Source organism: Hypomesus nipponensis, chromosome 7 (assembly GCF_054491055.1).
Source record: "Hypomesus nipponensis isolate SF chromosome 7, ASM5449105v1, whole genome shotgun sequence".
Classification (NCBI taxonomy): domain Eukaryota; kingdom Metazoa; phylum Chordata; class Actinopteri; order Osmeriformes; family Osmeridae; genus Hypomesus; species Hypomesus nipponensis.
The window spans coordinates 3,234,156-3,260,654 of record NC_140367.1 but is presented as its reverse complement, the minus strand read 5'-3'; the positions used below and the strand labels follow the sequence as shown (position 1 = coordinate 3,260,654).

General features: G+C 49.1%; 2 protein-coding genes across 2 annotated transcripts in view; one reads left to right on the top strand and one right to left on the bottom strand.

The window, feature by feature from the left end:
- The window catches only part of wnt5b (wingless-type MMTV integration site family, member 5b), a 48,923-nt gene that overhangs the window by 8,836 nt on the left and 13,588 nt on the right, over nucleotides 1-26,499 (bottom strand). Inside the window, exon 2 of the mRNA XM_084701387.1 lies at nucleotides 15,694-15,779. The gene's annotated coding sequence lies outside the window, so the exon portion shown is untranslated. The remainder of the gene's footprint in view (nucleotides 1-15,693; nucleotides 15,780-26,499) is intronic.
- Nucleotides 10,644-13,424, top strand: fbxl14b (F-box and leucine-rich repeat protein 14b). Its single transcript, XM_084701513.1, has one exon. The coding sequence runs from the start codon at nucleotides 11,112-11,114 to the stop codon at nucleotides 12,312-12,314; it is 1,203 nt and encodes a 400-aa protein (XP_084557639.1). The 5' UTR covers nucleotides 10,644-11,111; the 3' UTR covers nucleotides 12,315-13,424.

Sequence of the window (26,499 nt, the reverse complement as noted above, 5' to 3'; positions counted from 1 at the left end):
GTTAACGATAGAGACAGGGACCTGGACCGTTAACCGTAGAGACGGTGACCTGGACCGTTAACCGTAGAGACGGTGACCTGGGCCGTTAACCGTAGAGACGGTGATCTGGACCGTCAGAAGTAGGCTATATCACGGCCCTTCTGCCCCACGAGGATGTTTAATAGACCCAATTTCAAGTGTGTAAAAATACCAGTAAATTCTTACGATACAACTCCCCTAAATGTTAGTTGTGTGGTCTGGTTTGATCAAACCATTAAGGCTGAACTGCATATAAAACAATTCGACCGTTTGTTTGTGCGAGTGAATGTGAGAAGCGAGAGAGTGGGACAGAGAGGGAGAGATGGAGAGAGAGAGAGAGAGAGAGAGAGAGAGAGAGAGAGAGAGAGAGAGAGAGAGAGAGAGAGAGAGAGAGAGAGAGAGAGAGAGAGAGAGAGAGAGAGAGAGAGAGAGAGAGAGAGAGAGAGAGAGAGAGAGAAAGAAAGGGGTCAATCTAATCGAAAACATTAACAATTCCTTCAAAGTTCACGTGTGTAAAATCCCCCATTAAATCAACTTGACGATTTGTTTGAGTAAACGTGAACGCTTCCAAAACCTTAATCCCCTTTTGGTTGAGAAAATAAAGGCGGCCACACATCAGCGCAGTGAGACGTCCTCTGAAGAAAAGGCGTGTTGAAGCGGGCTTTCCTCATTTCAGATGTTGGCATAAGACAACTGAAGGCCCTGGTGAATTGCTCTGCTTTGATCTAGGCTCCCTAGCTCCTAGCCTGGGATATGGTAAATAGTTGGCCAAGTTCAAAACTATTTTTGTCTTTGTATTTTAACATCAAATAATCGACAACAAACTCTTTATACAACAACGGAACACAGAAACAACACAAACAAGCTGACAACGGACACAAAGTAGACTAAGCCTATATCATAAAATCCCATTCATAAATTCTTCACGAATTCTTAAGGCGCTTTAAAGGTCCCATCGTAGTAGCCTACGGACTTCTCTGGCGCGAGAGAGACGCCACTCGGTTTCCGAGAACCGTCTCTGCATGATAAAGCGTCTTTCATCTTCACAAGCCCAGCCATCACCTTTTCACGCGCCCGCCGTCGCCTCACACTCCCCGCCGCTGCCTCCCGTCGTAAAGTGTTTGTCTGCAATAAACATCAGGCAACTCTTACGGCTGGAAGGCCCGCTATTGTAATAAGTCTTCTGATATAAGAACCTGATGTTCCTGCTGACCACGGTGTCAGACAGTACAATTATTGACATAACCCACGGAGCACTGTACAAATAAATGACATGATGTATTATTTCACGCAACAGGTATATTTATATCAGCTCTATAAACTCTTAGTCTGATGGATTTTGGTCCCTCGATTTAGTTGACACAAGAGCGCCCTCTCCTGGCTCTTTGTGGAAGAATCAGAATCACGTAATCATCTCTGTACAGGTCTTTCTGTTCTAATGTTGATCCAACACTGTGGGAGGATACTCTAGGTGTTACTGTAGGTAATACTTTGGCCAGAGATTTATAACAGCAGACAAAAAAAAACACATCCTGTTATATGGTCACTTCTAAGATTAAACCAGCTACTTCAGACTAAAGGTTGGCTCCAGGGAACTGACAGCTCAGATCACATTAGTTATTAATGATGAGTGGGTAATATTAGATATTAATGTGCCCAGCCAGGCCAAGTCTGACCCCAGTCCAGCCAGACTCATGCCCTAGTCTCAAAGCCTGGCTGGGGGCCAGCGAGAGGGGAGCCTGAGGGTCATTTTGGAGAGTCAGAGTGAAATAAAGACCTGAGAGCGGAGGTGTGTGTGTGTGAGAGAGAGAGAGAGAGAGAGAGAGAGAGAGAGAGAGAGAGAGAGAGAGAGAGAGAGAAAGAAAGTGAGAAAGAGAGAGAGAGAAAGAGAGAGAAAGAAAGTGAGAAAGAGAGAGAGAGAAAGAGAGAGAGAGAGAAAGAGAGAGAGAAAGAGAGAGAGAGAGAAAGAAAGAGAGAAAGAGAGAGAGAGACAGTGGTCATGGCCTGCAGATATGTATTACCCTCTACCAGCCTTGGATGGGGTTAAAACCAATATAAAAATATAAAAATGACCTCTTTAGAAATAAATTACTGTGTAACCCCCCCCCCCCCCATTAAAACCAACTGTTCCTTGACTCTGACCTCCAAAATACTAGTAGAACTGTGCACAATTTCCACATCTTGATTTGAAATGCGTTTCAAAAAAAGAATCTGCCAAATGAGCAAAATGTATATAAAATGCTAAGGCAAATTGTTGTGTGGCATCTGCATTGGTGTAGCTCTACAGCGTGAAGTTGAACACGTTCTATCGAGAAGCTTAGGTGCGGTGATTTCTCCGAGAACATGTTCAAGGTGAAGGCTGACTTGACTTGCATAAATAACTTACGTAACTTTCTCCATACATAATATCAATAGGATTTCACAACGACCTGCTGTTGCCCACAGCTGCCACCAGGGGGCAGCTCTCAGTCAGTGGCCCAGACGGCTGCCTCTGGGGCAGGATCAGACAGGCGGTTTCCTCTTGAGGTCTGTGCAATAGCCACGCAACAGGATGCAACGTCTGTGAAACGCTTCACGCGGCCAAGTCAGTTTGTTTACCAGCAGCGTTTGCTTTTGTCAACACACTTCTCTCCCTGGGTGTGTCGTCGTTTTTGTGGTAACAACAAGAGAATCCTATTATCTTTCTGTGGCTTTGTTTTGTGACGAGAAGATCTATGCCGGCTATCTGAGGAGGGGGGGGGGGGGGTATGCCCGGGGGTTAGGATGAAGGACTAGAGGCCTGTCAGGGTGGAGGGCAGGAGCTCAGGACAGGCCCCTGGAGAGGGGATGGAGGCCTGGAGGGTGGAGGGCGGGAGCTCAGGACAGGCCCCTGGAGAGGGGATGGAGGCCTGGAGGGTGGAGGGCGGGAGCTCAGGACAGGCCCCTGGAGAGGGGATGGAGGCCTGGAGGGTGGAGGGCAGGAGCTCAGGACAGGCCCCTGGAGAGGGGATGGAGGCCTGGAGGGTGAGCACAGACCCTGGGGAGGCTTGTCTGTCAGCAGGGGGAACTGCCTCGGAAATCAGCCTCTCTCCCAAGCCCGGAGCTTACACTGACACACATTGTTGGGGAGCAGGGGAGATTCTATAGAAACGTTACCACACGCACGCACACACATGCACACACACACACACACATAAAATCCAGAGAATATAAACAGGGTTATAAAAAATAAACATAAAGCGTTGTGAGAATGAACTGCCGCGTTTCCCCTTGACACGCTCACGCACACAAGCTCACACGCTCACACACACACACACGTTCGCCTCGTGCACACACTGAGCACACACACTAAGCACATGTACAACACGTACAAAGCATTTACAAGCAAATATAGTACATATGCTAATACTCAGAGTGTCTATGTGACACATGCTTTCCTGGCGCACCCTGTGTGCCATCTCAAAGAGGAATTCTCATTCTCTATCATTCGTCTTATAATCTCTTCTGCTCTCTCCCTTGTGTACGTTCTCCAAATTTCTCCTGACCTTTCGACCTTCCTCTGTTGTTTTCTCTCTCTCTCTCTCTCTCTCTCTCTCTCCCTCTCTCCCTCCCTCCCTCCCTCCCTCCCTCCCTCCCTCCCTCCCTCCCTCCCTCCCTCCCTCCCTCCCTCCCTCCCTCCCTCCCTCTCTCCCTCTCTCCCTCTCTCTCTCTCTCTCTCTCTCTCTCTCTCTCTCTCTCTCTCTCTCTCTCTCTCTCTCTCTCTCTCTCTCTCTCTCTCTCTCTCTACTTTGGATGCAGATGAGTCATGCTAGAGGTTCTGGCAGAGAGGCAGTAAACCAATGACAGCCCCCTCCCTCCCTCCCAAATATGTTTTCCTCCTCTCGGTCTGCCTGATCAGGAACTCATCAACGTTCCTATCTTGTCATCCCCACCATCCTCTGTTCGGAGCCTATCGACTTCCTGAAAAGAACCCGACAAGCCTAGCTGAAGGGTCTACAGTCTGCAGGGAGCCAGTTAAAACAGTGGATGGCCACAAAGCTACTGTGTGTGTTTGTATAGCATGTGTGTGTGTGTGAGGATCTTAAGATATAGGTCAGACTGATGGAAGCTGCGCTAGTAACAGAGCTGCTGCCAGAGCCGTGGTCCCTCCACACCAGAGCAGGGCAGAAGGGGCAGATACCCTAAGCCGGTAGCCCGAGGAAGAGGCACTGTGGCTGGGCAACATGCCTGGGAGCTGCCCCTGGAGCCCTGGTGCTCCGCTGGCGAACCATCAGTCCCAGCTAGCCTTTCCCCAGGGACACACACCCACACACACCCTTCCATCCACTTCTAGACAACCCTAGAGAGCAGGGATCAGCCACCACTTCCCCCCTCCCCTGCCCTCCACCCCCCTTCCCTCCACCCCCTCCACCCCCTGATCCCTCTAGTGAGGGGAGAAGACAGTGAATGTCACCCTCAGAATGCAGCACTGCCTTCTGGGTAGCAGGACGCTGCTTGGCCACGTGGGTAGTGTAGTTCTGGATGGCCTGGGTTAGCAGTCCCCAACAGGGAAGGGTTTAACTTACATCAAAGGCAGAACAGACCTCGGGGGAGGGATGTGAGGGCACAGGCTGCTCACACACACACACACACACACACACACACACAGTGATAGTGTGCTCAGATCACACTTTCTGGCTTCACTGAGGGATGTTGTCTCAGTCTCGAATGGCTTGGCCTGATTTCCACTCCTCTCTGGATTGATTAACTTGACCTGTATCAGATCCCCTCACAGGGAAAAGACACACACACATGCAACAAAAAACGTACACTATCACTTACCAAGACTAGATCCAACTACTGCAGCTCTCTACACCAGATACTTCAAGTTAGTGGATCCTTGTTCCTTTATGTTTGGGGTTTTTAGTCTGGGCTTGTAATGTTTAATTCAGCCACAAACAATGTTTTTCTGCCTGCGTGTATGAATATCTCACATTGTCATTATTGCTGTCATGACGAAGGCACATCTGCTCGTCTCTGTGTGGTAGCATAGTGCTCGCCTGCTCACTGCTGGGGAGAAATAGCAGGGCTAACACTCTCTCTCTCTCTCTCGCTCTCTTTCTCTCTCGCTCTCTCTCGCTCTGGATCCCTGTGCTTCTGTAAAGAATCAAAACACTTTCAAGCAGATATTTCCTGACAGCTTCAGAGTCACAGATGAACCAGAAATAAACTGTCACAAACACAAACACACAGGAGATATTTTGTATTAAAAAATCCAACACACGTTTTCAGCAGCAGGTAACACAATCTGATCGCACTTTAAGGAGCAAAGAAAGGTTGTGTGTGTGAGTGAGAGAGAGTGAGTGTCTGCAATGCAAAAGCCTTTCCTAAAGGCTTGAACAAGGCTTTCAGTCAACTCAATGGAGAGACAGGCACGGTGATCTAATGAATAGAGAGAGCTGTGTGGGCTTGGTTATCACTGTGGAGAGACACTCTATATACACACACACACACACACACACACACACACACACACACACACACACACAAACACAGATGCACACACATTCACGCACGTACACACTGAACAGTATTCATTCCTACACAACAAACAGGTGAATTGAGAATATGCAGAATGCAAAATGCTGACTGTAGAGAGATCAGGGTTGAAAGACCACCATGTCTGAATGCACAGCCTACAAACAAGAGTGGGCACACACACACACAATGCACACACACACACAATGCACACACACACACAATGCATACACACACACCAGAGCAGGCAGTGGAGATTCACACAGAGGCTGACAGAGCCTGCGAGGCAGCATACTGAAGAGCTGTCAGTAGCAGAACAGAGGCAGCCAGAGAGGCCCCCTCCTGGGGCCCCCTACCCAGGCTAGGGCTGCTTCCTCTGGGCATGACCGCCCCCCCCCCCGCCCTGCCCCCCTCTGCACTCTCACTACCTTTGAGATCAGAACACATCTCTCCCTCTCTCTCTTTCTCTCTCTTTGCTGCTCTAACACTCCCATGTGATTTTCTCTCTCTCTCAATCTCCCTCTCTCCCTCTCTCTCTCTTTCTCCCCATCTCCCTCTCTCTCCGTCACTTTCTCTCCCTGTCTCTCCCTCTCTCATTCTCTCTCCCTGTCTTTTTCTCTACCTCTCCCTGCCTCTCTCGCTCTTCCTCTCTTTCTCACTTTCTCCTTGGGGCCTCAGCTGGGTGGGTGGCTTAGCTGTTGATTTTACAGCCCAATCACTCTCTCTCTCTTTCTCACTCTCCCTCCGTCTTTCCCTCCTGCTCTCTCCATCTGCCCCCTTTTTCTATGTGTCTCCCTCCTCTCTCCCTCACCCTGCTCGCTCTCTCTCTCTCTCTCTCTCTCTCTCTCTCTATCTCTTTCTGCACTTTTGTTTGCCGAGAACATCTCTCCAGGTCTAGACATGCTATGCACTGTTCTATGTCATTTCTTTCTCTACTTCTCTTCCTCTCTATTTCTTCTCAGGTGAGGTACCACGGGGCTGTCAATCCAGGCTGGGTTTATCCTCGGTGCCTGTTTTGGTTGTCTCTCTCTGATATCGTTTCTGCCTGAATCCTTCTCTCCCCATCACTCTCTCTTTCTCCTTCTACATACAGTAGCAAGGATAGTTTTGAGAGTGTATGTGTGTTGTATGGGGTGTCTCAGCTGGTTTTGTGTATGGTCTGTGTGTGTGACAGAGAGAGAGAGAGAGAGAGAGAGACAGAGAGACAGAGAGAGAGACAGAGAGACAGAGAGAGAGAAAGACAGAGAGAGAGAGAAGAAAGCAGCATTCAGCATCTGGAAAGTCAAACACACAGATAAGAAAGTGGGGGTAGAGAGAGGAGGGTGAGGGGAGGAGGAGGAGAGGGGAGAAGAGGGGGAAACGAAAGAGGTATGATGTATAAAAAAGAGAGAGATGAAGAGGAGCGAATGAGAAGAATGAAAATAGAAGGTGTGATCCCAGTCTGACAAGCTCCATCCTTCAAACTCCAACATGCCAGTCCTTTACAGGAGGCAGGGGAGGTGGGCCTCTGAAGGTCATTGATCCTATTTGCAGCCTCCCACAGCTCTCTGATCAATACCGGCTGAATCCTAGCAGGACACCACGAGGATACTACCGTGCGCTTATACATCATCACTCTCTCACAAACCAATCAGTGAACTGATTATTTAATCAGTTATCCCTTTGATAGATCATCTTAATAATTCAGTCCAAGGCTGTATGGTTCCTATGTCGTTTCCCCTTCGCCGTAATATGATTCTTTGGTTCTAATCAGCGGGACCTCGATGTGTATATCTAACATACCTAATCGGCATGCGGAGGACACATCGTAAACATGTAACATGTCCCAATGTGTTTTTGTTCAGCCCCCCCCCCCCCCCACACACACACACACACACACACACACCAACATACACAGAAAGGTAGCATGCAGGGGAGTAGTGCCTATTAGCAGGTGTTCTGGTTTTTGGAGAGCAGAGAGAGGAACAACGTTATGTGAGTGTGTGGAGCCTTTCCTCCTTCTCCTCCTCCCTTCATCATCTGTCACACTCCTCCACCGCTCCCTTCATCCCCTTTTCTCCCCTATCAGGGCAAAGCACCAGACAGGAATCAAGCTTAAACACCAGAGGGAACGGAAGGGAAGGAAAGAGAAGTGAGGCAAAGAAAAAAAGAAAAAAAAAAAACGAAGAAAAAGAGAGAGGAACTACAAAGTAACGTCAAATCTATTCACGAGGTGTCAGCTTTCACCGGCGTGTTGACACACGCCCACGTCGCCTTGGAAACCAACGCCCCGAGCACAGTTATCAGGCCAGCTCTGTGGCACGCAATTATCCAATTACGCCCTCGCCTGAATCAGCACACCGCATCACATGACAGAATATTCCAGAAGCTTCTAAAACACCTCTAAATTTGCATATAACACTTGTCTTTCCAGTTATCTCCATTTTTTTCTACTTTCTCTCACTTTCTTTTTCTTTCGTTTACTCTTTTACTTCACTCTCTCTCATCCCACCTGTTCTTTCCTATCTACCTCTCAGTCTTTTTTACCCTGCATCTGTTTTCTGCTCTAGTTTCTGTTTGCATTTGTTAACTTGATAGTTTTCAAGCTTGGCTGCTGAATAAGTGCAAAATCATTCTTGTGCTCTCATCCCTACTTTCCTTCATTTCAGTCCCTCTATCGTCCCCTTCATCTTTTCCATCCTGCATTTATTCCCTGGCATTCCTCTCCCCTCCACCTAACTCTACCTCTCCATATCCCCTCTCACTCTCTATCCCCCTCTCTCCTCCTCTCTCCCTCTCTGCCCCTCCTCCCCTCCACATCCCTCTCTCTCTCCTCCTCTCTGCTCCTCCCCTCCACCTCTCTCTGCCACCCTCTCACCTCCTTCATTCCCTCCCTCCACCTCTCTCTCTCCACCCCTCCCTCCCTCTCTCTGCCTCCCCTCCCTCCACCTCTCTCTCTCTCTCCGCCCCTCCCTCTCTCTCTGCCCCCCCTCCCCTCCCTCCCCCCTCTCTCTCCCTCCCTCCACCTCTCTCTCTCCGCCCCTCCCTCTCTCTCCGCCCCCCCTTCCCTCCCTCCCTCTCTCTCCGCCCCCCTCCCTCTCCGCCCCCCTTCCTCCCTCTCTCTCCCCCTCCCCCCATCCCTCCCCCCTCTCCCTCTCTCTCCCTCTCTCTCCCTCTCTCTCCCTCTCTCTCCACTTCTCGATCCACTTCCTTCCCTCCCTCCCTCCCTCCCTCCCCCCTCCCTCCACCTCTCTCTCTCCCTCTCTCAGTGCTTATTTCCAGCCTCAGTGTGAGTGCTGCTGAGGGCCCAGCAGGTCTGCTTAGAGAGGCAGTGACACACAGCAGTGTGGAGCAGGGTCACACAAACACACACACACACACACAGACTCACAAACACACACAACAGACTCAAACACACACACACACAGACAGGCATGCAGGGAGAGGTAGGGTCCTGGGCCATGCAGAGCTGTCACAGTGCCCCTCCCTCTCTCCTCACCCCTTCCCTCACCCCAACACCATAGGTGTCTGAAGAACTCAGTAAACATCCACACACTGATGACCCCACTACTGGCAGGCCTTTCCAGCCCACCCAACACACACACACACACACACACACACACACACCACACACACAGGGGAAGGTCTACCTGTCAAGAGAATCTGGAAGTAGGCTAAAGCACAAGGATAGTGCGCTAAACTACAGTGTAACATGGTGTAATGAGAGAGGTCCTTAAAACTTAAGAATCCATATTTTCTGGATCTGTCTGATAAAAGGGAGGGTGTGTGTGTGTGGGAGGGGGGGTGAGATGAAGAGGGGGGGAGAGAGAGAGAGACAGAGAGGGGGGGGGGGTGGAGTGAAGGGGAAGAGGGGGTAGACATGGAGAGAGGGAGGATAGGTGCTGTCAGTGGTGCCGGGTTGCATTTTCCCCTGTAAACATGGGTGTGCTGCTGCCTCTCTCTTTCCGTTTTCTCTTCACCACTCTGACACACTCCACTGGCTTTTGCCAGAGCTCTGCTGTCATATTAGCTAACACACACACACACACACACATACACACACATACACACACACACACACACACACACACACATACACACACACACACATACACACACATACACACACATACACACACACACACACACACACACACATACACACACAGGCAGGCAGCAGGAGGGAGAGCCCACTGCTGTGTGTCACGCTAAAAGTTGATCCTAAAAGAAAAGAGAATAAGCCATGTACCGTTTTCCTTTTGTTAGCAGAGCTCTTTGATATTCTGTGGGACTGTATCAGAGTAGCAAATTGTCTTGTTCTTTGTAATGCTCTGGTTTTCTGTATGCAGGTGTTGAGACTATGGTTTTGTTGATATGGTGAATTGAAAGACAACCAATTCTGCTTGATTTGAAAGTTACATTTAATATTAGACTTGTCTGCTTAACGTTAAAAAATTCATTGTCTACCACTGCCACACATAGCTAGAGGAACTTGTTATATTGTGACATTTCATTATTTGATGGAGTCACTATCGACTTCCTATTCACAAACAACATACCAAATGTGTTATAAATGATGTATAAGTGGTGTCTAACTTGTTACGTTTATATATGAGCAGATATGATACAAGTAGGCTAGTCTATGTTTCTTAATGAGAGTGGCTGGTGAAACAAACAGCAGTTTGCTAAGCAAAGAGGGGAAAAGAATATTCGATCAAATATCAAATGCTATCTGACGTATGCTGCCACCGTTTTCTATGACCTTTTTTATTCATTTTAATGAAACGGAAACTCTGTAATAGCAACACTAAGCGACGGATAAAGGGTTAAGACTAAAGTGAACTGAATTGTAAGAAGTTGGTTTCCAGGGGAACTATTCTTACTGTTCCAGCTGGGTTGGGCAGTACCATTAATGCAGGGAGGGGGAGTTGAAACCGGCTACAGTAACGTCGCTTAAGTGTGTTTTAATATAGCAGGATGTACTGTATTTGGTTTTCCTACACCTTAAGGCGAAATATAATACACTGTTATTTATTCATCCACTACAAAAAGTCAGTTTTATTGTGTGTCAATGTGTGTGTCCTCCCCCATAGCCTCACAGTGCTTGCGGCCCTGCCAAGTCAGTTTGAAAAGATCAGACAAAGGCAGCAGGCAGCCCCTCGGCTTGGCAATGCGTGCGAGCAGAGCGCAAAGACGAACCGAAACCCCGGTTCCTTTCTCTGATAACGGGGTGGAAAGGACGAGAGAACAAGACTGGAATCCTAACCCTGCGTGTGTTTATGATAGTTTAAAGGTCGTTTTCGAAAATGTACGACCGTTTAGATCCTCGGGGCGAGCACAGACGGTTATCTAAAGGCGAAATAGGCACCGTTGTCTGAATGTTCGGCGCGTTCCCCCTTTTGGTAAGGTTTTGTAGTGGAACCAGCTTTTTTTGGCTTTTTGCATGTGAATCCTACTGCGCAACCAGAAGGATCACGTGGGCTGTGGAGTTGATCGATTTGCACAGTTAAATGTGAAAAGAGTAACGGGAAAGATCTTAAAAACGCTTTCCTTCCGGATAAAGGGACTATACTTTACCGAGGAAAAGACGTCGGTGGGCTTTTGTATGCCTGTGTAAAATGGAGACGCACATATCGTGCCTCTTCCCGGAAATTTTAGCCATGATTTTCAGTTACTTGGATGTGAGGGACAAAGGGAGGGTAGCCCAAGTGTGCGCGGCTTGGAGGGACGCGTCTTACCACAAGTCGGTATGGAGGGGGGTGGAAGCGAAACTGCATCTGCGGCGGGCCAACCCCTCTCTCTTCCCCAGCCTACAGGCCAGAGGGATCCGGCGGGTTCAGATCCTCAGCCTACGGCGCAGCCTCAGCTATGTGATCCAGGGAATGCCAAACATTGAGAGCCTGAACCTGAGCGGCTGCTACAACTTAACGGATAACGGGCTGGGGCACGCGTTCGTCCAGGAGATTCCCTCGCTGAGGGTTTTGAACCTCAGCCTGTGTAAGCAGATCACAGACTCCAGTCTGGGCCGAATCGCTCAGTACCTGAAGAACCTGGAGGTTCTGGAGCTGGGCGGCTGCAGCAACATCACCAACACCGGCCTGCTGCTCATAGCGTGGGGGCTACACCGGCTCAAGAGCCTCAACCTCCGAAGCTGCAGGCACGTCTCAGACGTGGGCATCGGCCACCTGGCCGGGATGACCCGGAGCGCCGCGGAGGGGTGTCTTAACCTGGAATATCTCACTCTGCAGGACTGCCAAAAACTGACGGATCTGTCGCTAAAGCACATCTCCAAAGGCCTGGCCAAGCTCAAAGTTCTCAACCTGAGTTTCTGCGGGGGGATCTCGGACGCTGGAATGATCCACCTCTCGCACATGACCAGCCTGTGGAGTTTGAACCTGCGCTCGTGTGACAACATCAGCGACACAGGCATTATGCACCTAGCCATGGGCACGCTCAGGCTGTCGGGACTGGACGTGTCTTTCTGTGACAAGATAGGAGACCAGAGTCTGGCGTACATTGCCCAGGGCCTGTACCAGCTCAAGTCCCTGTCCCTCTGCTCGTGCCACATCAGTGACGATGGCATCAATAGGATGGTGCGACAGATGCACGAGCTGAGAACTCTGAACATTGGGCAGTGCGTGCGCATTACAGACAAAGGACTGGAGCTCATAGCGGACCACTTGACTCAACTGACCGGTATCGATTTGTATGGATGTACTAAAATCACAAAGAGGGGCCTGGAAAGGATAACTCAGCTGCCCTGCCTTAAAGTGTTAAACCTGGGACTCTGGCAGATGACCGAGAGTGAGAAAGTGAGGTGAAACTTTGCGAGGGTCTAGTTGCGAGGGACAGAGGGAGGGGGGAGAGGAGACGAGTGGGCGGGGAAATGGTCCCTTATTCAAAATTTTTTTTCTTTCTGTTTGCTCAATCTCGTAATAGGATATTCTAAATGTCTAACTCAATTCCCAAAACGGCGACTTGTGGTTCACATTTAAGGTTAAATAAGATTAACTACATGCATTTTCATTAACGCAATATCCCGCCCAACGTAAGCATCAATTAAAACTAACGGAGCCGCACTATTAAAACTTTTTCCTACCGAACTGTCGCGCCTAAAACCTTTGGCTACCTCCTAGATGTTTTATGAATTATGTATTCTTATAAAGAAGAGAAACGGAGAGAAATTGTGCCTAAAGGACCAGTCCCCTCCCCCATCGCCTCTTGCGCCTGAGAAAGGCAAAGAGAATGGATTCTAACTACCTTTGTTAATTTCCACCGAAACGCTTCACAATGATGGGGAGAAAGAGGAGGGAGACCTTCTAAAGTATTGCCCAGATAGAACAATACGAGCGAGTTTATGCAAATACGGATTAAATACTGGTTTGTGTCAAAAAGCTTTTATTTTGTTTTGTTTACTTTTGAGCCCAACTTAAAGGCCTTGAAGCCTCGTATAACAAGAGGTCCTCTGCTGATGTATCTATGCTTATGTTGGCAGATATTGTTTAAATAATGGCTGTTATTCAGAGCGTTGTACTTCAAATTGAAGTGATTTCTATAAGAGAAATGCCCTTTTTTCAATCAGGTGTTTCTTATATTTCTGTAACTCCATGTCCTCGATATTATGGTTTTACCACGTCGCACACAGCCCGTAGTGAAGATAACAGATTGGGAAATATAATAGGCAACATCCATTTAAATACAAGCTTAGAGACAAAACATCTCTTACTGTCTCGGATTTAAGCAAATGCGTTTCAGGCCTACGTATACCCTAATGTATCGTCCTGCACCATGTTTGGAGTCCTGCTGAAAAGCTACTGTGCTTAAATGTACTGTATATGTGTTTGTAAAAAAAAAACAGAATCCCAAATTAAATTGTTTTATATTCTTACGATAAAACATTAAAGTTGATATTTATATAATAAACAAGAAGAATTGGCTGCTTTTGTAAAGTTATTGTATTATATCTCAGGAGGTCTACTTATTTATTTTGATCCAGTATTAGGATAGGTTCGGAGGGAATCGATGCTCACAGGCGACTGGCATGATGGGGCATGCGAAATCGCTGGAATGCGACAGAGATTTGGCTATTAGGACCAACAACAGAATAGATGAAGATATGATGTTCTTTCTCAGGAGACGGCGACAAAAATGTTAAGGTGTTGTGTAGTGAGATGCTGGCTTGTTACATTATTTACGAGTAGATTCAAAATGGATGCTTCCCTTGATTTACTCGTTAGGCTGTAATTATCAGTGTAGCGTGCAGTAGCCTACTGATTATTTGGAAAGACTAAATAATCAGTCCTGACGGATAAATGCTGACCGTCAAAAACTCAAAGTATTTCTATTTTCTTGAACGGACATTTAGGTTAATTTATAGTCCTTGTCTCTATGAAGCTTGCAACATGATTCGGTTAATTTAGTTCTAGCTTTGGACATCAATGTTGAGTGCTTAAATGAGACCGGGAACGCTACCGGCGTTAGCCATTGTTTCCTGGAGTTAGGAAGGCAGCTTTGGATATTTCACCCCCCTGCTCAGTCACGCATACCAGACCTGTAGGATAGGCTTGTCCCGCGGGACATCTCCCTCTCTCGCCTCCCCCTCAACTCAAGTCAGCCGCCGGCTGGGCCCCCCTCCCGCCTCGTAGACACTCTTTAAGCATTCCTCACCATCATTCAAATCATTTTGGCCATTCTTCTTCTTCTTCCTCCTTCTCCCTCCCTCTCTCTCTGTCCACTGGGGCGGAGGGAAATGAGAGTGGAGCGGGATTCTTGACTAGGGAGAACTCACGGTTTGCTGTTTTAGCCTCTAGTCTTGTGCAATAACCCGTCTCTCAGTATCTCTTAAATGAGAGATGGAAGCCTTTATAGACAACGGGTGTGTTTGAGACTGCAATTTAAAGATGGTCTTAACATTATTTTCGAAAGTATTTTGTTCTCGTTATATAATACATTTTTAGTTATCGAATCCTGTGTGGTTGCAGATTTTATTAGTTCTGTTTTGTTTATACCTGAATGCCTGCATTTTTAAAGGTCTAGAATCCTTTCAGGTGCTTGATAAAACACTTTAACTACACAGTAGAAGAATAACAACTAAAACTTTTTTCCAGAAGAGCGCTGGTTACTGAGCTGAGCCTAATGGTTGCTGTGTGTCCCGAGCTGTCACACTTTCCTGGTTAAGATGATTCTGAACCTCACTTTGAAGCAGCCTTTTACAGCCAGCGCTAGGGGAAGCCACTGTCCAACAAAGGCAGAAGGGACATTAGCATCAAGGTGCTAGCTCTGTTCATCTACACCAGTTGTGTGTGTGTGGGGAGGGGGGCAGACACGTACAGGGGAGACGGCGTCGATGTCTCTGAGGCCTGTTGTGTGTGTGTGTGTGTGAGAGAGAGAGACTGCCTGGCCCTTTTATCCACTCTCAGAGTTGAAAACATTTGCCACGGGTCTGAGCCCGATCAGAAGCGTTGAGGTGTGTATGTGTGTCCTGGCACAGACATCCTGCAGGTGATATGTGTGCTGTGGGGAGTGCAGGTTCAGACCCGGCACCAATGTGATGGGGGTCATTAGGAGACACTTTCAGAGAAGGTTCTAGACATGTTCGTTCCCAGCTGACCACCACCCTGGCACAATCAAAGCTTCCCCTCACCTCCTCGATCTGTCACCAGATGAACCAACTGACAACCTGCTGCGACATCCCACAGATAACCTCATCCAGGTGTGTTAAAAACAGACAGTCTGAGTTTCACCACCTTAACCTCCTGGCACGTGTTCACAGACAGAAGAAAAAAAACTTGCTGTGTGCATTGAGTTGTGTGCCTTCTTAGCTGACAGGGCTGTGTCTCTGTGTGTGTCTGTTTGCCGAGCTTACAGGGCTGTGTCTGTGTGTGTGTCTGTCTGCCTAGCTTACAGGGCTGTGTCTGTGTGGGTGTCTGTCTGCCTAGCTTACAGGGCTGTGTCTGTGTGTGTGTCTGTCTGCCTAGCTTACAGGGCCGTGTCTGTGTGTGTGTCTGTCTGCCTAGCTTACAGGGCTGTGTCTGTGTGTGTGTCTGTCTGCCTAGCTTACAGGGCTGTCTCTGTGTGTATGGCTGCCTAGCGTAATGTGCTGTGTCTGTTTGTCTGTCTGCAAATCTCACAGTGCTGTCTTTGGCTGTCTAGCTCAGAGTACCGTTAAAGGAAGGAGATAGGGATAGCAGAGTCACTTACTGCCGAGCAGACTGGGTTAGCCAGAGCAGGGAGAGGTGGAGTGGTGGAGAGGAAAGGTGCCTCTCCCTAATGTCTACCACAGATCGCTGGAAAAAAAGCAAAAAGGAATTTGTGAGTCACTGTTTGACTTTGGGTTGCTAAAAGTCAGCATGCGGTGCTAAAATCCTCTCCAGGAGGGTAGGACAGAAATGCACACACACACACACACACTGACACAGACAAAAGCACATGCACACAAAACACACACATACACACATATCCAGTAGATGAGATCTGTTTCCAGTCTAACCTAACCTGCCAGCATGGAGAGGTTCAGTTTATGCTGAGCAGGTTCAGGGTAAGTAAGGTGGAATTACCCACGTTTGGGAGAAAGAAAAAAAACAGTTTCAGTTGTTACATTAGAATTTGCTAAGTTCAAATAAGGGTCAGAGAAAGCTGGAGAGAGAGAGAGAGATAGAGAGAGAGAGAGGGAGAGGGAGAGAGGGAGATAGACGGAAGCAGGGAGGAAGAGCTGTAAAGATGAAGACTGTGTGTGTGTGTGTGTGTGTGTGTGTGTGTGAGTGCCTCTCAGGGTCAGGTGTATAGCCAGCATGTCCCAGGAGCCCTCATGTCATCTCCTATCGATAGTCTGCTATTGATCCACACGGTCTTTCACACAGCAGACATGACAGGACCCCAGCACAGACTCTGGGGACGCCTGGCTCCTGACACACACACACACACACACACACACACATGACAGCAGCCTTTGTTGTGTGTGCTTGGATGGGGAGCATGTTGTACTCCAGTCCTGGGGTGAACACTACACTACACTGGGTCCTGCCCTGGTCCTCGAGGCTGCTGTATGTTGGTTCCTGGTTCCAGGCCCCCTTTGTTTATCTAAAGTATTGTTTGTGTTTGTGTGGGTGCATATGTGGTTGTACGTGTGTGTGTGTTGGTCAGGGCCTGCCTTCCTCTGGGACATGGTGACAGAGTTTGACTGGTGTCATGTGACCTGGCGGGGGCCCAGGGGCAGGCTGGGACGGCCAAGCTGTCAGGACCCCGCCCCCCAGACACACACACACACACACACACACACAGAGCCTTCTGCTGCTTTGCTGCTCCTCTATGGCCCCAAGCTGTCAAAACACCCTCACTCTCTTTTATACACACGTACACATGCACACAGGAACACACACACACTCCAGTCAGTACAAAAGGAGTATGGATGAGCTGTCCCTGTCTGCAGGTTCCTGTTGGCTCAGTTTGGAGGTTGATTCTCTGCCCCCCTCTCTCTCCCCCTCCTCCCCCTCTCTCTCCTCCCCCCAACTCTCCACCCCCCCCTCTCTCCCCCTCCTCCCCCCTTTCTCTCCTATCCCCCAACTCTCCACCTTCCCCCCCTCTCCCCCCCTCTCTCCCCCTCCTCCCCCTCTCTCTCCCCCTCCTCCTCCCTCTCTTTCCCCCTCCTCCCCCCTCTCTCTCCTCCGTCCATCTCACTCTCTTGTGTGTCCCCCTCTCTCCTCCCCCCTCACTCTCCTTCCCCCTCTCACTCCTCCCCCTCACTCTCCTCCCCACTCTCTCCTCCGTCAGTCTCTGCTCTCTCTTCTTCTTCATAGCACCAGTTCCCTCTATTGTGCTCCATTGTAAAAGGTGACAGGACAGCATGTTGGAAGAGGGGCAGGTAGAGACTCACACACACACACACACACAAGCCCTGCATGTGAAAGGGGCATCTACAGGACAACAGGACCTTCCTGAAGAGGAGGCATGTGTGGTATTGGATGTTTAGCTGCCTTTAAAAAAGGAGCCCTTTCACAGTTGTAAAGACCTGTGAGATGCCACCCTTTTATGAAACCTAATCCCTGTTGTGATGGTCCAGATAGACCTCGCAGGTTCTGTTACCTGACATGAACCAGACGATTTTGTGGACAATAGGATCCACTGCTCAGCAGGTTGGCTGTGAAACACTAAGGTCTCTTTGTCGTAACTAAAAGCCTGGAAAACAACGCTGTATAGACCTCAGATCTGGAAAAGCAACACATGATATTGTCAGGAATTGTATAAGATAGTCATAGTATTGTATTTAGTTAAACTAAAGCTTTTAACAGTTGTGAGAAGCTGTCTTATCCCTAGCGACTTAGAGAAGGTACAGGGACATTCTCCCTTAGGCAAGTAGGGTGAAGTGCCTTGCCCAAGGACTAGTCATTTGGGAATCGAACCAACAACCTTCTGATTAATATCCCGACTCCCTAACCGCTCAGCCATCTGACCCCCTCCTCCATTTCTCTTTTTACTCTCCCGGCTCTGTCTCTCTTTTGGTCTTTTGTACCTTTCCACCGTCCTATCTGCGTACTGCATTTTTCCAACTCCCCCCCCCCCCCCCCCCCGCCCCACCCCTCAGCGAGGGTGACAGTCCAGGAGCCCAGAGCGATGGGGGAGGTAGCTGCCGTATGGCAAACCCAAGTCATGAGCCAACACTATGCACTCCTCACAGTGTGAGCTCTGTGTGTGCGCCTCGGCCTATGGGCCGGTGTGTGTGGGAGGAGAGAGAGGTTATATTGCTGTGTTACAGTTTTGTGCATCCAGAAGAGTTCTCTCTCTACGGTAGATGCATGTGTGGAGGGGGAGGGCAGCAGAGCATGGTAGAGGAAATATAGCAAGCATGCAGAAATCTGTGTCTGAAAGGACTGTGTGTGGGGGGGGGGGGCTGGGGGGGGTTCTGCAAGTGTTTGCGTGTGTTCCTGCTGAGTATGGTAAATGGGTGTTGAAAGCAGTGAGTGTGTTTATGTGTGTGTGTGTGGGTGTGTGTGTGGAGGGTAGGAGAGGGGGGTTTGAGTGACTGAGCAGTGTGAATATGTTTGTGTGTGAGGAAGCTAGTGTGAATATGTTTGTGTTTGTGTGAGGGCACTTGATTCAGGGAATTATTTTATTTGTGTGGGTGGTATATGTACCAGAGCTGTGTGCGTCTTCCTGTGTGTGTGTGTGTGTACGTGTGTGTGTATGTGTGTGTGTTTGCACCACCAAGAGTCTGACCCCCAGAGACAGGAGGATGAGTGAAAGATAGATGGGAGGGAAAAAGACAGACACAAGCTGCCAGCACGCCTACAAGCCTGCCTCTTCTTCAGCAAAATCTTTCACTCTTCTCCTCTCCTTCTCTCCTCTTCCTCCCCCTCCGTCCATCCCTCCTCTCCCTCCCTCCCCCCTCCTCTCCCTCCCTCCTTCCCACCCCCCTCCCTTTCCCTTTCCCTCTCCCCTCCTCTCCCTCCTCTCCCTCCCCCCTCCTCTCCCTCCCTCCTTCCCTCCCCCCTCCCTTTCCATTTCCCTCTCCCCTCCTCTCCCTCCCCCCTCCTCTCCCTCCCTCCTTCCCTCCCCCTCCCTTTCCCTTTCCCTCTCCCCTCCTCTCCCTCCTCTCCCTCCCCCCTCCTCTCCCTCCCTCCTCTTCCTCCCCCCTCCTTTCCCTCCCCGCTCCTCCTCCCCTCCTCCTCTACCCCCACACCTGCACAGCAGCCTCGGACACACACCCGCCTCCAGAGAAGAGAGAGATGATATAACAGAGGTTCTGATCGGACCTTCTGGAGGAATTTGAAGTACCTGAAATGGATTGAATGTGGGTTTTTAGAGGGTTCTTCTACCATTGGTTCTCCACAGCACCCTAGCCTGTGTATAATCCCACAGCCCTGCAGCAGCCAGGCTACTGCACAACACAACACAGGCTACAGCAACCAGTCAAGACCCAGGAATGTGCTGTGAGTTAGCAAAATGTTGTCATTTCCTTCTCTTCCTCTCTCTCTCTCTCTCTCGTTTCTTTCATTCTTTCTCTCTCCAACTCTTACTCTCCCCCCCCCCTGCTCTCTTGCTCGCCCCGGTCCACTCTAACCCTCTCCTCCCCCTGCTTCCCTTTATACCTCCCCCTCATTGTAGAGATCTAGCAGAACCAGTGGTCTGGAGAGAAATGAGAGAGACAGAGTGAGAGAGAGACATAGAGAGATACAGAGAGAGAGAGAGAGAGACAGAGAAAAAGAGAGACAGTGAGAGAGAGACAGAGAAAGAGAGAGACCGTGAGAGAGAGAGAGAGAGAGACAGAGAAAGAAAGAGACAGTGAGAGAGAGACAGAAAGACAGTGAGAGAGAGACAAAAAGACAGTGAGAGAGAGAGACAGAGACAGTGAGAGAGAGACAGAGTGAGAGAGACAGAGTGAGAGAGAGAGAGAGAGAGAGAGATAAAGAAAGAGAGAGAGACACAGAGAGAGAGAGAAACAGAGGAAATAAGGGAGGGGAAAAGGGTGAGAGGCAGAGAAGAAAAGTGAAAAGATGTAGAAGGCAGCAGTGTTGGAGGAAGTGGCTGTGCTCTGGGGAACCTGAAGACAAATAGACCGGTTTGATCAAGTTTAGTGCCTCTCTCCCCAGAGAATACCACTCAATACTGAGAGAAAGAGAAAGAGAGAGAGAGGTGGAAAGAGGGAAAGACAGTCTCAATCTGGTTCAGCTCTCTTTAGTTGTTTTCAGTAGGAAAAAATCAACGGAAAAGAAAATTCTCTGTGAAAAATGCTTGAATGTCAGAGTGCTGGCTTTTAGTAGTAGAGGAATATACAATACAGCGGTATGTGGTACAAGGTTGCTGCAAGGATCAAATGTACAAAAACAATAATAATAATTAGTTCCTCCTAAGAAATTACCCTTCATAGAAGATGTTGTTAGCCGTGGTGGCCTAGCTAGTCTGCGTTGCATCGTGATGAGCCACTCTAGCTGATAGTTTGAGCTGTTATTGTGGAGGCTAACTGGCCTCGCTACAGGATCAGAGGATCGCAAACAAAACTCTGTTGACGGAACCCCTGCGAAGGTCGCCGCGTCACCCTGGTTACCAGAACCCCCCCGCCTCACGGTCTTCTTTATGGGCTTTCTTTGGGGGGGGGGGGGGGGGCGGAGCCTTTCCTGTTCTGAGGGGGACGACAATATAACCAATCCCAGAAGGCCTTGCTTCTGCTCATGGGCACCTCTATCTGCTGCAGTAGGTCAGAACAGCCCTGGTACTCACTCTCAGGTACTCCAAGCAGGGAGCAGTGTCAGCACACCTGGTAATTGCACCAGGTGTGTCACTGAGGTATGATGACCGTTTTGGCCTCTGTAGCCTTATAATGCTAGATGGAGCACAGGGGCTGATGAGCGCGTTAAAGCTAGCTAGCCCAAGCCCATACATAGCAGACCAAGATAGACGCAAACTAGCTACGTAAGGTAGCCTACACTGATATTAAGCCCTGTTAGTAAACACTGTGATCAACCGCTCCATCTAGCAAGTCTGGTCTAGGGAGTCAGGTGGCTGAGCGGTTAGGGAGTCGGGCTAGTAATCAGTGACGTTGTGTCCTTGGGAAAGGCATTTCACCCTACTTGCCTCGGGGGGAATGTCCCTGTATTATAAGTCGCTCTGGATAAGAGCGTCTACTAAATACCTAAAAGTAACTGTAAGTCTACTGCCCAACAACTGTCAGGAGTTACCAAGAGTACAGCCTCTACCGACCTAGAGAAACCCTGTTCTGCCTCCTCCACTCTCTCACAGCTAATCAGATTCAAGTGTAGTGTACATGAGTATAAAAATCTGTGGACATTTTTTGTTGTTGTTGCAAATAAACTATGTAACACTTCCCTTCTGTTCAACTCTACAGTTTTCTTCTCAAGTGACAAAGAGGAGACTGGAGAAGAGTTACCAAGTAGATGTATGTCAGACATTGGAAATACCTTGTACTGGTGCATAAGGGAATCACTCTAAAGCCCTCTGCCCTTCACAGCCAGAAATCTCATACTTGGTATATGAATGTTATTTGATTAGAGACCGTGGAGGCTCTTGTGTTCTTCTGAGCCTGTTTCGTCTGTGGTGCTTGTGGTCTGCATCGTAACACACATGCAGTGTGTGGAAAAGATGCTGGTCTACCCACTCAAGGTGGCTACTGAGGTACATGAGGGTCAGCAAACTCATTACTCCGCCACTGTGTGTAAGTGTGTGTGTGTGTGTGTGTGTGTGTGAAAGTGTGTGTGTATGTGTGAGATTGTGCACGTGTATGTGTGAAAGTGTGTGTGTGTATGTGTGAGAGTGTATGTGTGCCTGTGTGTGTGTGTGTTTGACAGAGAGAGGATCCCAGTGACCCCATTACCTCGCCAGTGTTTCTACATCTAAGGAACATCTACTCGCCCATGTTACTACGGCGATGACACAGGACTTCAATTAAAGACACACACACACACACACACACACACACACCCTGAGCAGCCAGACCCATTGATTTTACACCCTGGGTGACTTCCAGCAACACTAGCCTGTCACTGGATACAAAGCTGTACCACATCTCTGACCCCAGCCCCCCCCCCCCCCCCCTTACCCCCCCCCTCTCCTTCCCCCTCTCCTCCCCCACACTACACTCTATACAAGTGTAAATAAATGTCCCTCTTGACAGTATCAACCCATGAACGCCTCTCATCTCGCCCTCCTCTTTCTGTTCTCTCAGCTCCAGATCGGGGGAAGGCTTTCTGGATTACAGAGTATGTGTGTGTGTGTGTGTGTGTGTGTGTGTCTATGTGGAGAAAGGGGTGTGTGGTCGGTTGTTAAGCTGGCAAAGACACAGGGAGTTTGAGATGTCGAGTGAAAGAGCGGGTGTGTTCATCTTCATTCAGCAACTCTGCAAAAGACTTAGCAGGTCCACTGGTGTGGTCCGACTGTCAGAAGGATAGTGAGGGAAGGTGGGAGACCAGGTTTCCTCCTTCAGGCCTCCCTGATCCTGCCTCCCCCTCGCGGCCAGCAGCACCACGCATACATGGGCCAGAGTCTGTCCTCAGCCATAAGGAGCAGCCAGGAGCCAGACAGACAAACAATCCAATCAGTGAGATTAGAGTCCTGTGACAGTCAGGGTTCAGGAAGAGAACACAACAGCATGGAACAACAACACCAGACACACAACAACATCAGCCACTATCAACAGAGACAGACAGGGGGAGAGAGACAGAGAGAGAGAGAGACAGAGAGAGAGAGAGGGACAGAGAGGGAGAGAGATAGGGAGGGATAGGGAGAGAGAGGTAAAGAGAGGGAGGGAGAGAGAGAGAGAGAGAGAGAGAGGGAGGGAGAGAGACAGAGAGGGAAACCGAGAGAGGGAGACCGAGAGGGAGAGAGAGAGAGAGAGAGAGAGAGAGAGAGAGAGAGAGAGAGAGAGAGAGAGAGGTAGTGGTGGTAGGTATAGTGTTCAGTGCTCTGGTCTGACTCTAAGCAGCTCTCCCCACAGGAAAACACATAATTCCCAACATTCCACACACATTCCAGCTCCGGTTTCACCTTGTGGCCACCCCCCCCTCCCCTCTCTCCTCCCCTCTCTCCCCTCCCCCTCCCCGACTTCTTCCCCAGCTAGCCCAGCAGGCCTGACCAGGCAGGGGGCTTGCCTGAACTCTCCTCCCAGCTGGAGACTCAACATCTCAGCCTGCTTGTGTCAAGCTTCCCTCTAAGCTCTCACTCTCTCTCTCTCTCATTCTGGCTGTCTCAAACTCATTCTACCAAACCTGTCTCAACTATCATTCTGTTTCATCTGGAGCCGCCTCCTCCTATTTCTTTCTCATCCCTCGCTCCACGGCGGACAAGATTTTAATGACTCACTTTCTCTCTCACTCTCTCTTTTATCCAGATGTCTTTAAGTGTTCATATTGTTGGACAAGAATTCAAACAAAAATTCTAGATTTACTGTGGCAGAAAAACTTTCACTTTCGTCGAAAGTAAACTCTTGAACTTGGACAAGAGCTATTAACTGATCTACACAATCAAGCTAAAGATTAACCAGAAAACGTAAAAGTATTTAGCTGGAATCTTCACCACACAAAAGTAGGCTATGAAAGCAGGTTTATAAGACAGTGTATATTATATTGCCAATCAAATAAACTAATGAATCAAATATCAGAATAGAGTACATTTAGATTGTGATGCATTACTATTTGTTAAAAATAGGCTTGAAGAATTGTGTGCATTTCTTGACTTTGCACTCTCCAAGTCTTTATTTATTTCTCTCTCTCTCCCTCTGTCTCTCCATGTGTCTCTTTCTGTCTCTCTCCCTCTCCCTCTCTCTCTTTCCCTCCTCTGGATTGTCTCCCTCTCTTTGTCAGTCTCTAGTCATTTAGTCATTTATTTTACATTTAGTCATTTAGCAGACGCTCTTATCCAGAGCGACTTACAGTAAGTACAGGGACATTCCCCCGAGGCAAGTAGGGTGAAGTGCCTTGCCCAAGGACACAACGTCATTTGGTTGGCACAGCCAGGAATCGAACCAGCAACCTTCTGATTACTAGCCCAATTCCCTCAGCCATCTGACTCCAGTCTCTCCCTCTCTCCCTCTCCCTCTCCCTCTCCCTCTCCCTCTCCCTCTCCCTCTCCCTCTCCCTCTCCCTCTCCCTCTCCCTCTCCCTCTCCCTCTCTCTCTCTCTCCCTCTCCCTCTCCCTCTCCCTCTCCCTCTCCCTCTCCCTCTCTCTCCCTCTCCCTCTCCCTCTCCCTCTCCCTCTCCCTCTCCCTCTCCCTCTCCCTCTCTCTCTCTCTCTCTCTCTCTCTCTCTCTCTCTCTCTCCGCCTGAAGTCCCCTCATGGCACAGCCATCAGCACAGCCTATAAAATATTGAGAAGGTCCTTATTATTATTATCTATTTATCTAGCCTGCACCCTCACCCTGGGTGGGGAGCAGGGAGGATGAGCCTTGATAAAACTTGCATAAACGCATGAAAGCTTCTTTCATGTGTTTCTGCAATGTGACATCAAGAGTAAGAGAGGAAAAGAGCCGTCACACACACACACACACACACACACACACACACACACACACACACACACACACACACACACACACACACACACACACACACACACACCCTCTCTTACTCAATCGCTACTATCCTACACACTTGAGATGAGTTCAGAGTTGGATGAGTTCAGAGTTGGCCAGGCGTTAGGCACTTCGGGGGGCACAGTAAGATCAGAGGGGCCTCCCTTCTGGCTGGCTGGCTGCGCTTGATGTTGTTTTATCAGCGTGTAGTTGCTACTAGAGCAGATAGTCACTGGACACTGGAGAGGAGACATGAGAAGGGTAGAGGAAAGAAAAAGAGTGAAGAGACAAAAGGCTTTTGGTTAAAAGTAGAAAGAAGAAAATACGGGAAAAGACGAGAGAACGAAGCGGCCAGCAGAGGTGTGGTTCAGTTTAGGCTGATCAGGCCTCCCAAGATGACGCTCATTCAATGTTATCAATCATTGACAGCCTTGCACTGCTTTGTCAGTCACAAGAAGTCAGAGCTAAAATTGGCTAATCGTTGCTAGTGGACAACAGGGCATAAAAAAGACAGTAAAGAGAATGAACCAAATGCTGGCTTTTGGCTTCTCAGTCCCTTTAAAATCTGCTGTCAGGCAGGTGGAGATTCCTCACTAGACATCAGTACCTCTCTCTCTCTCTCTCTCTCTCTCTCTCTCTCTCTCTCTCTCTCTCTCTCTCTCTCTCTCTCTCTCTCTCTCTCTCTCTCTCTCTCTCTCTCTCTCTCTCTCTCTCTCTCTCTCTCTCTCTCTCTCTCTCTCTCTCTCTCTCTCTCTCTCTCTCTCTCTCTCTCACACACACACACACACACTCCTGAAATCTATCCATGCTCAGATCTCCTTACAGTCACGGCTGCTGGCTCACAGTCACAGGCTGCCAACGCCAGGAAAAAACATAGTAGAAGAGACAGTGAGAGAGAGAGAGACAAAGAGAGTGTGAGAGAGAGAGACAGAGAGTGTGTGTGAGAGAGAGAGACAGCGATTGTGAGAGTCTCTCGGTTTTCTCTAATCTGGTATTTCTTTTCTGTACGAAGGAGGATATTCCTGAGGCAAAGTGGGGAGCCCAATGCCTCCTACACCCCCCCCCTATGAAGGAGGAGAAGGAGAGAGGCTAGGGTGAGGGCAAAGGTAGACAAGGACGGAAGGTGAAGGGGAAGATGTAGGGAAGACCATTTGTATTTCTTGTATCTCGACCGATACATACACGACCAGACACCCTCTCTCTTTATCCCTTCCACCCTTCCTCTTCCTCCTCCCCCTCTCTCTCCCTCTTTTCCCTCCCTATCTTCCACCCTCCCTACTGCCCACTCAGTTGATGTCTGAAAGGATTAAGTCCCCCTCCTCCTCCTCCTCCTTTCTTAACCCCTCAGTGGGAGGTGCCAGGTAGGGGGTCGGAGGTCAGAGGTTAGAGTTTGAGTTCAGACTGAGGTAAGAGTGGAGCCCTTTGAGAGGTAGGCTTGCTTTGATAACACTACAAACCAGAAGGGGAGGGAAGAGAGAATGGAGAGAGAGAGAGAGAGAGAGAGAGAGAGAGAGAGAGAGAGAGAGAGAGAGAGAGAGAGAGAGAGAGAGAGAGAGAGAGAGAGAGAGAGAGAGAGAGAGAGAGAGAGAGAGAGAGAGAGAGAGAGAGAGAAAGAAACAGGGAGGAGAGAGAAGAGATCACACACTAAGAGACATGAAACAACACTGTAAACAGTTTGCAATGACTTTTACAACCATACAAACAGCTGAAAACACCACATCAGTGTCTGATGTCTGGTGTGTGTGTGTGAGTGTGTGTGTGTGAGTGTGTGTGTGTGTCTGATGTGTGTGTGCGTCTGGTGTGTGTGTGCATCTGGTGTGGGTGCGCGCACGTGTAGTTCCTGTAACCGGCTCTGTCTCTTTGTAGACTCAGTGTCTCTTTCACGCTCCTGCCTCTATCCTGTCTACTGTCTCTGTCACACACACACACACACACACACAGCTCCAGGTCTTGACCCTTCCAGCACCAGCTGTTCGAACCAGTCTCTGAGC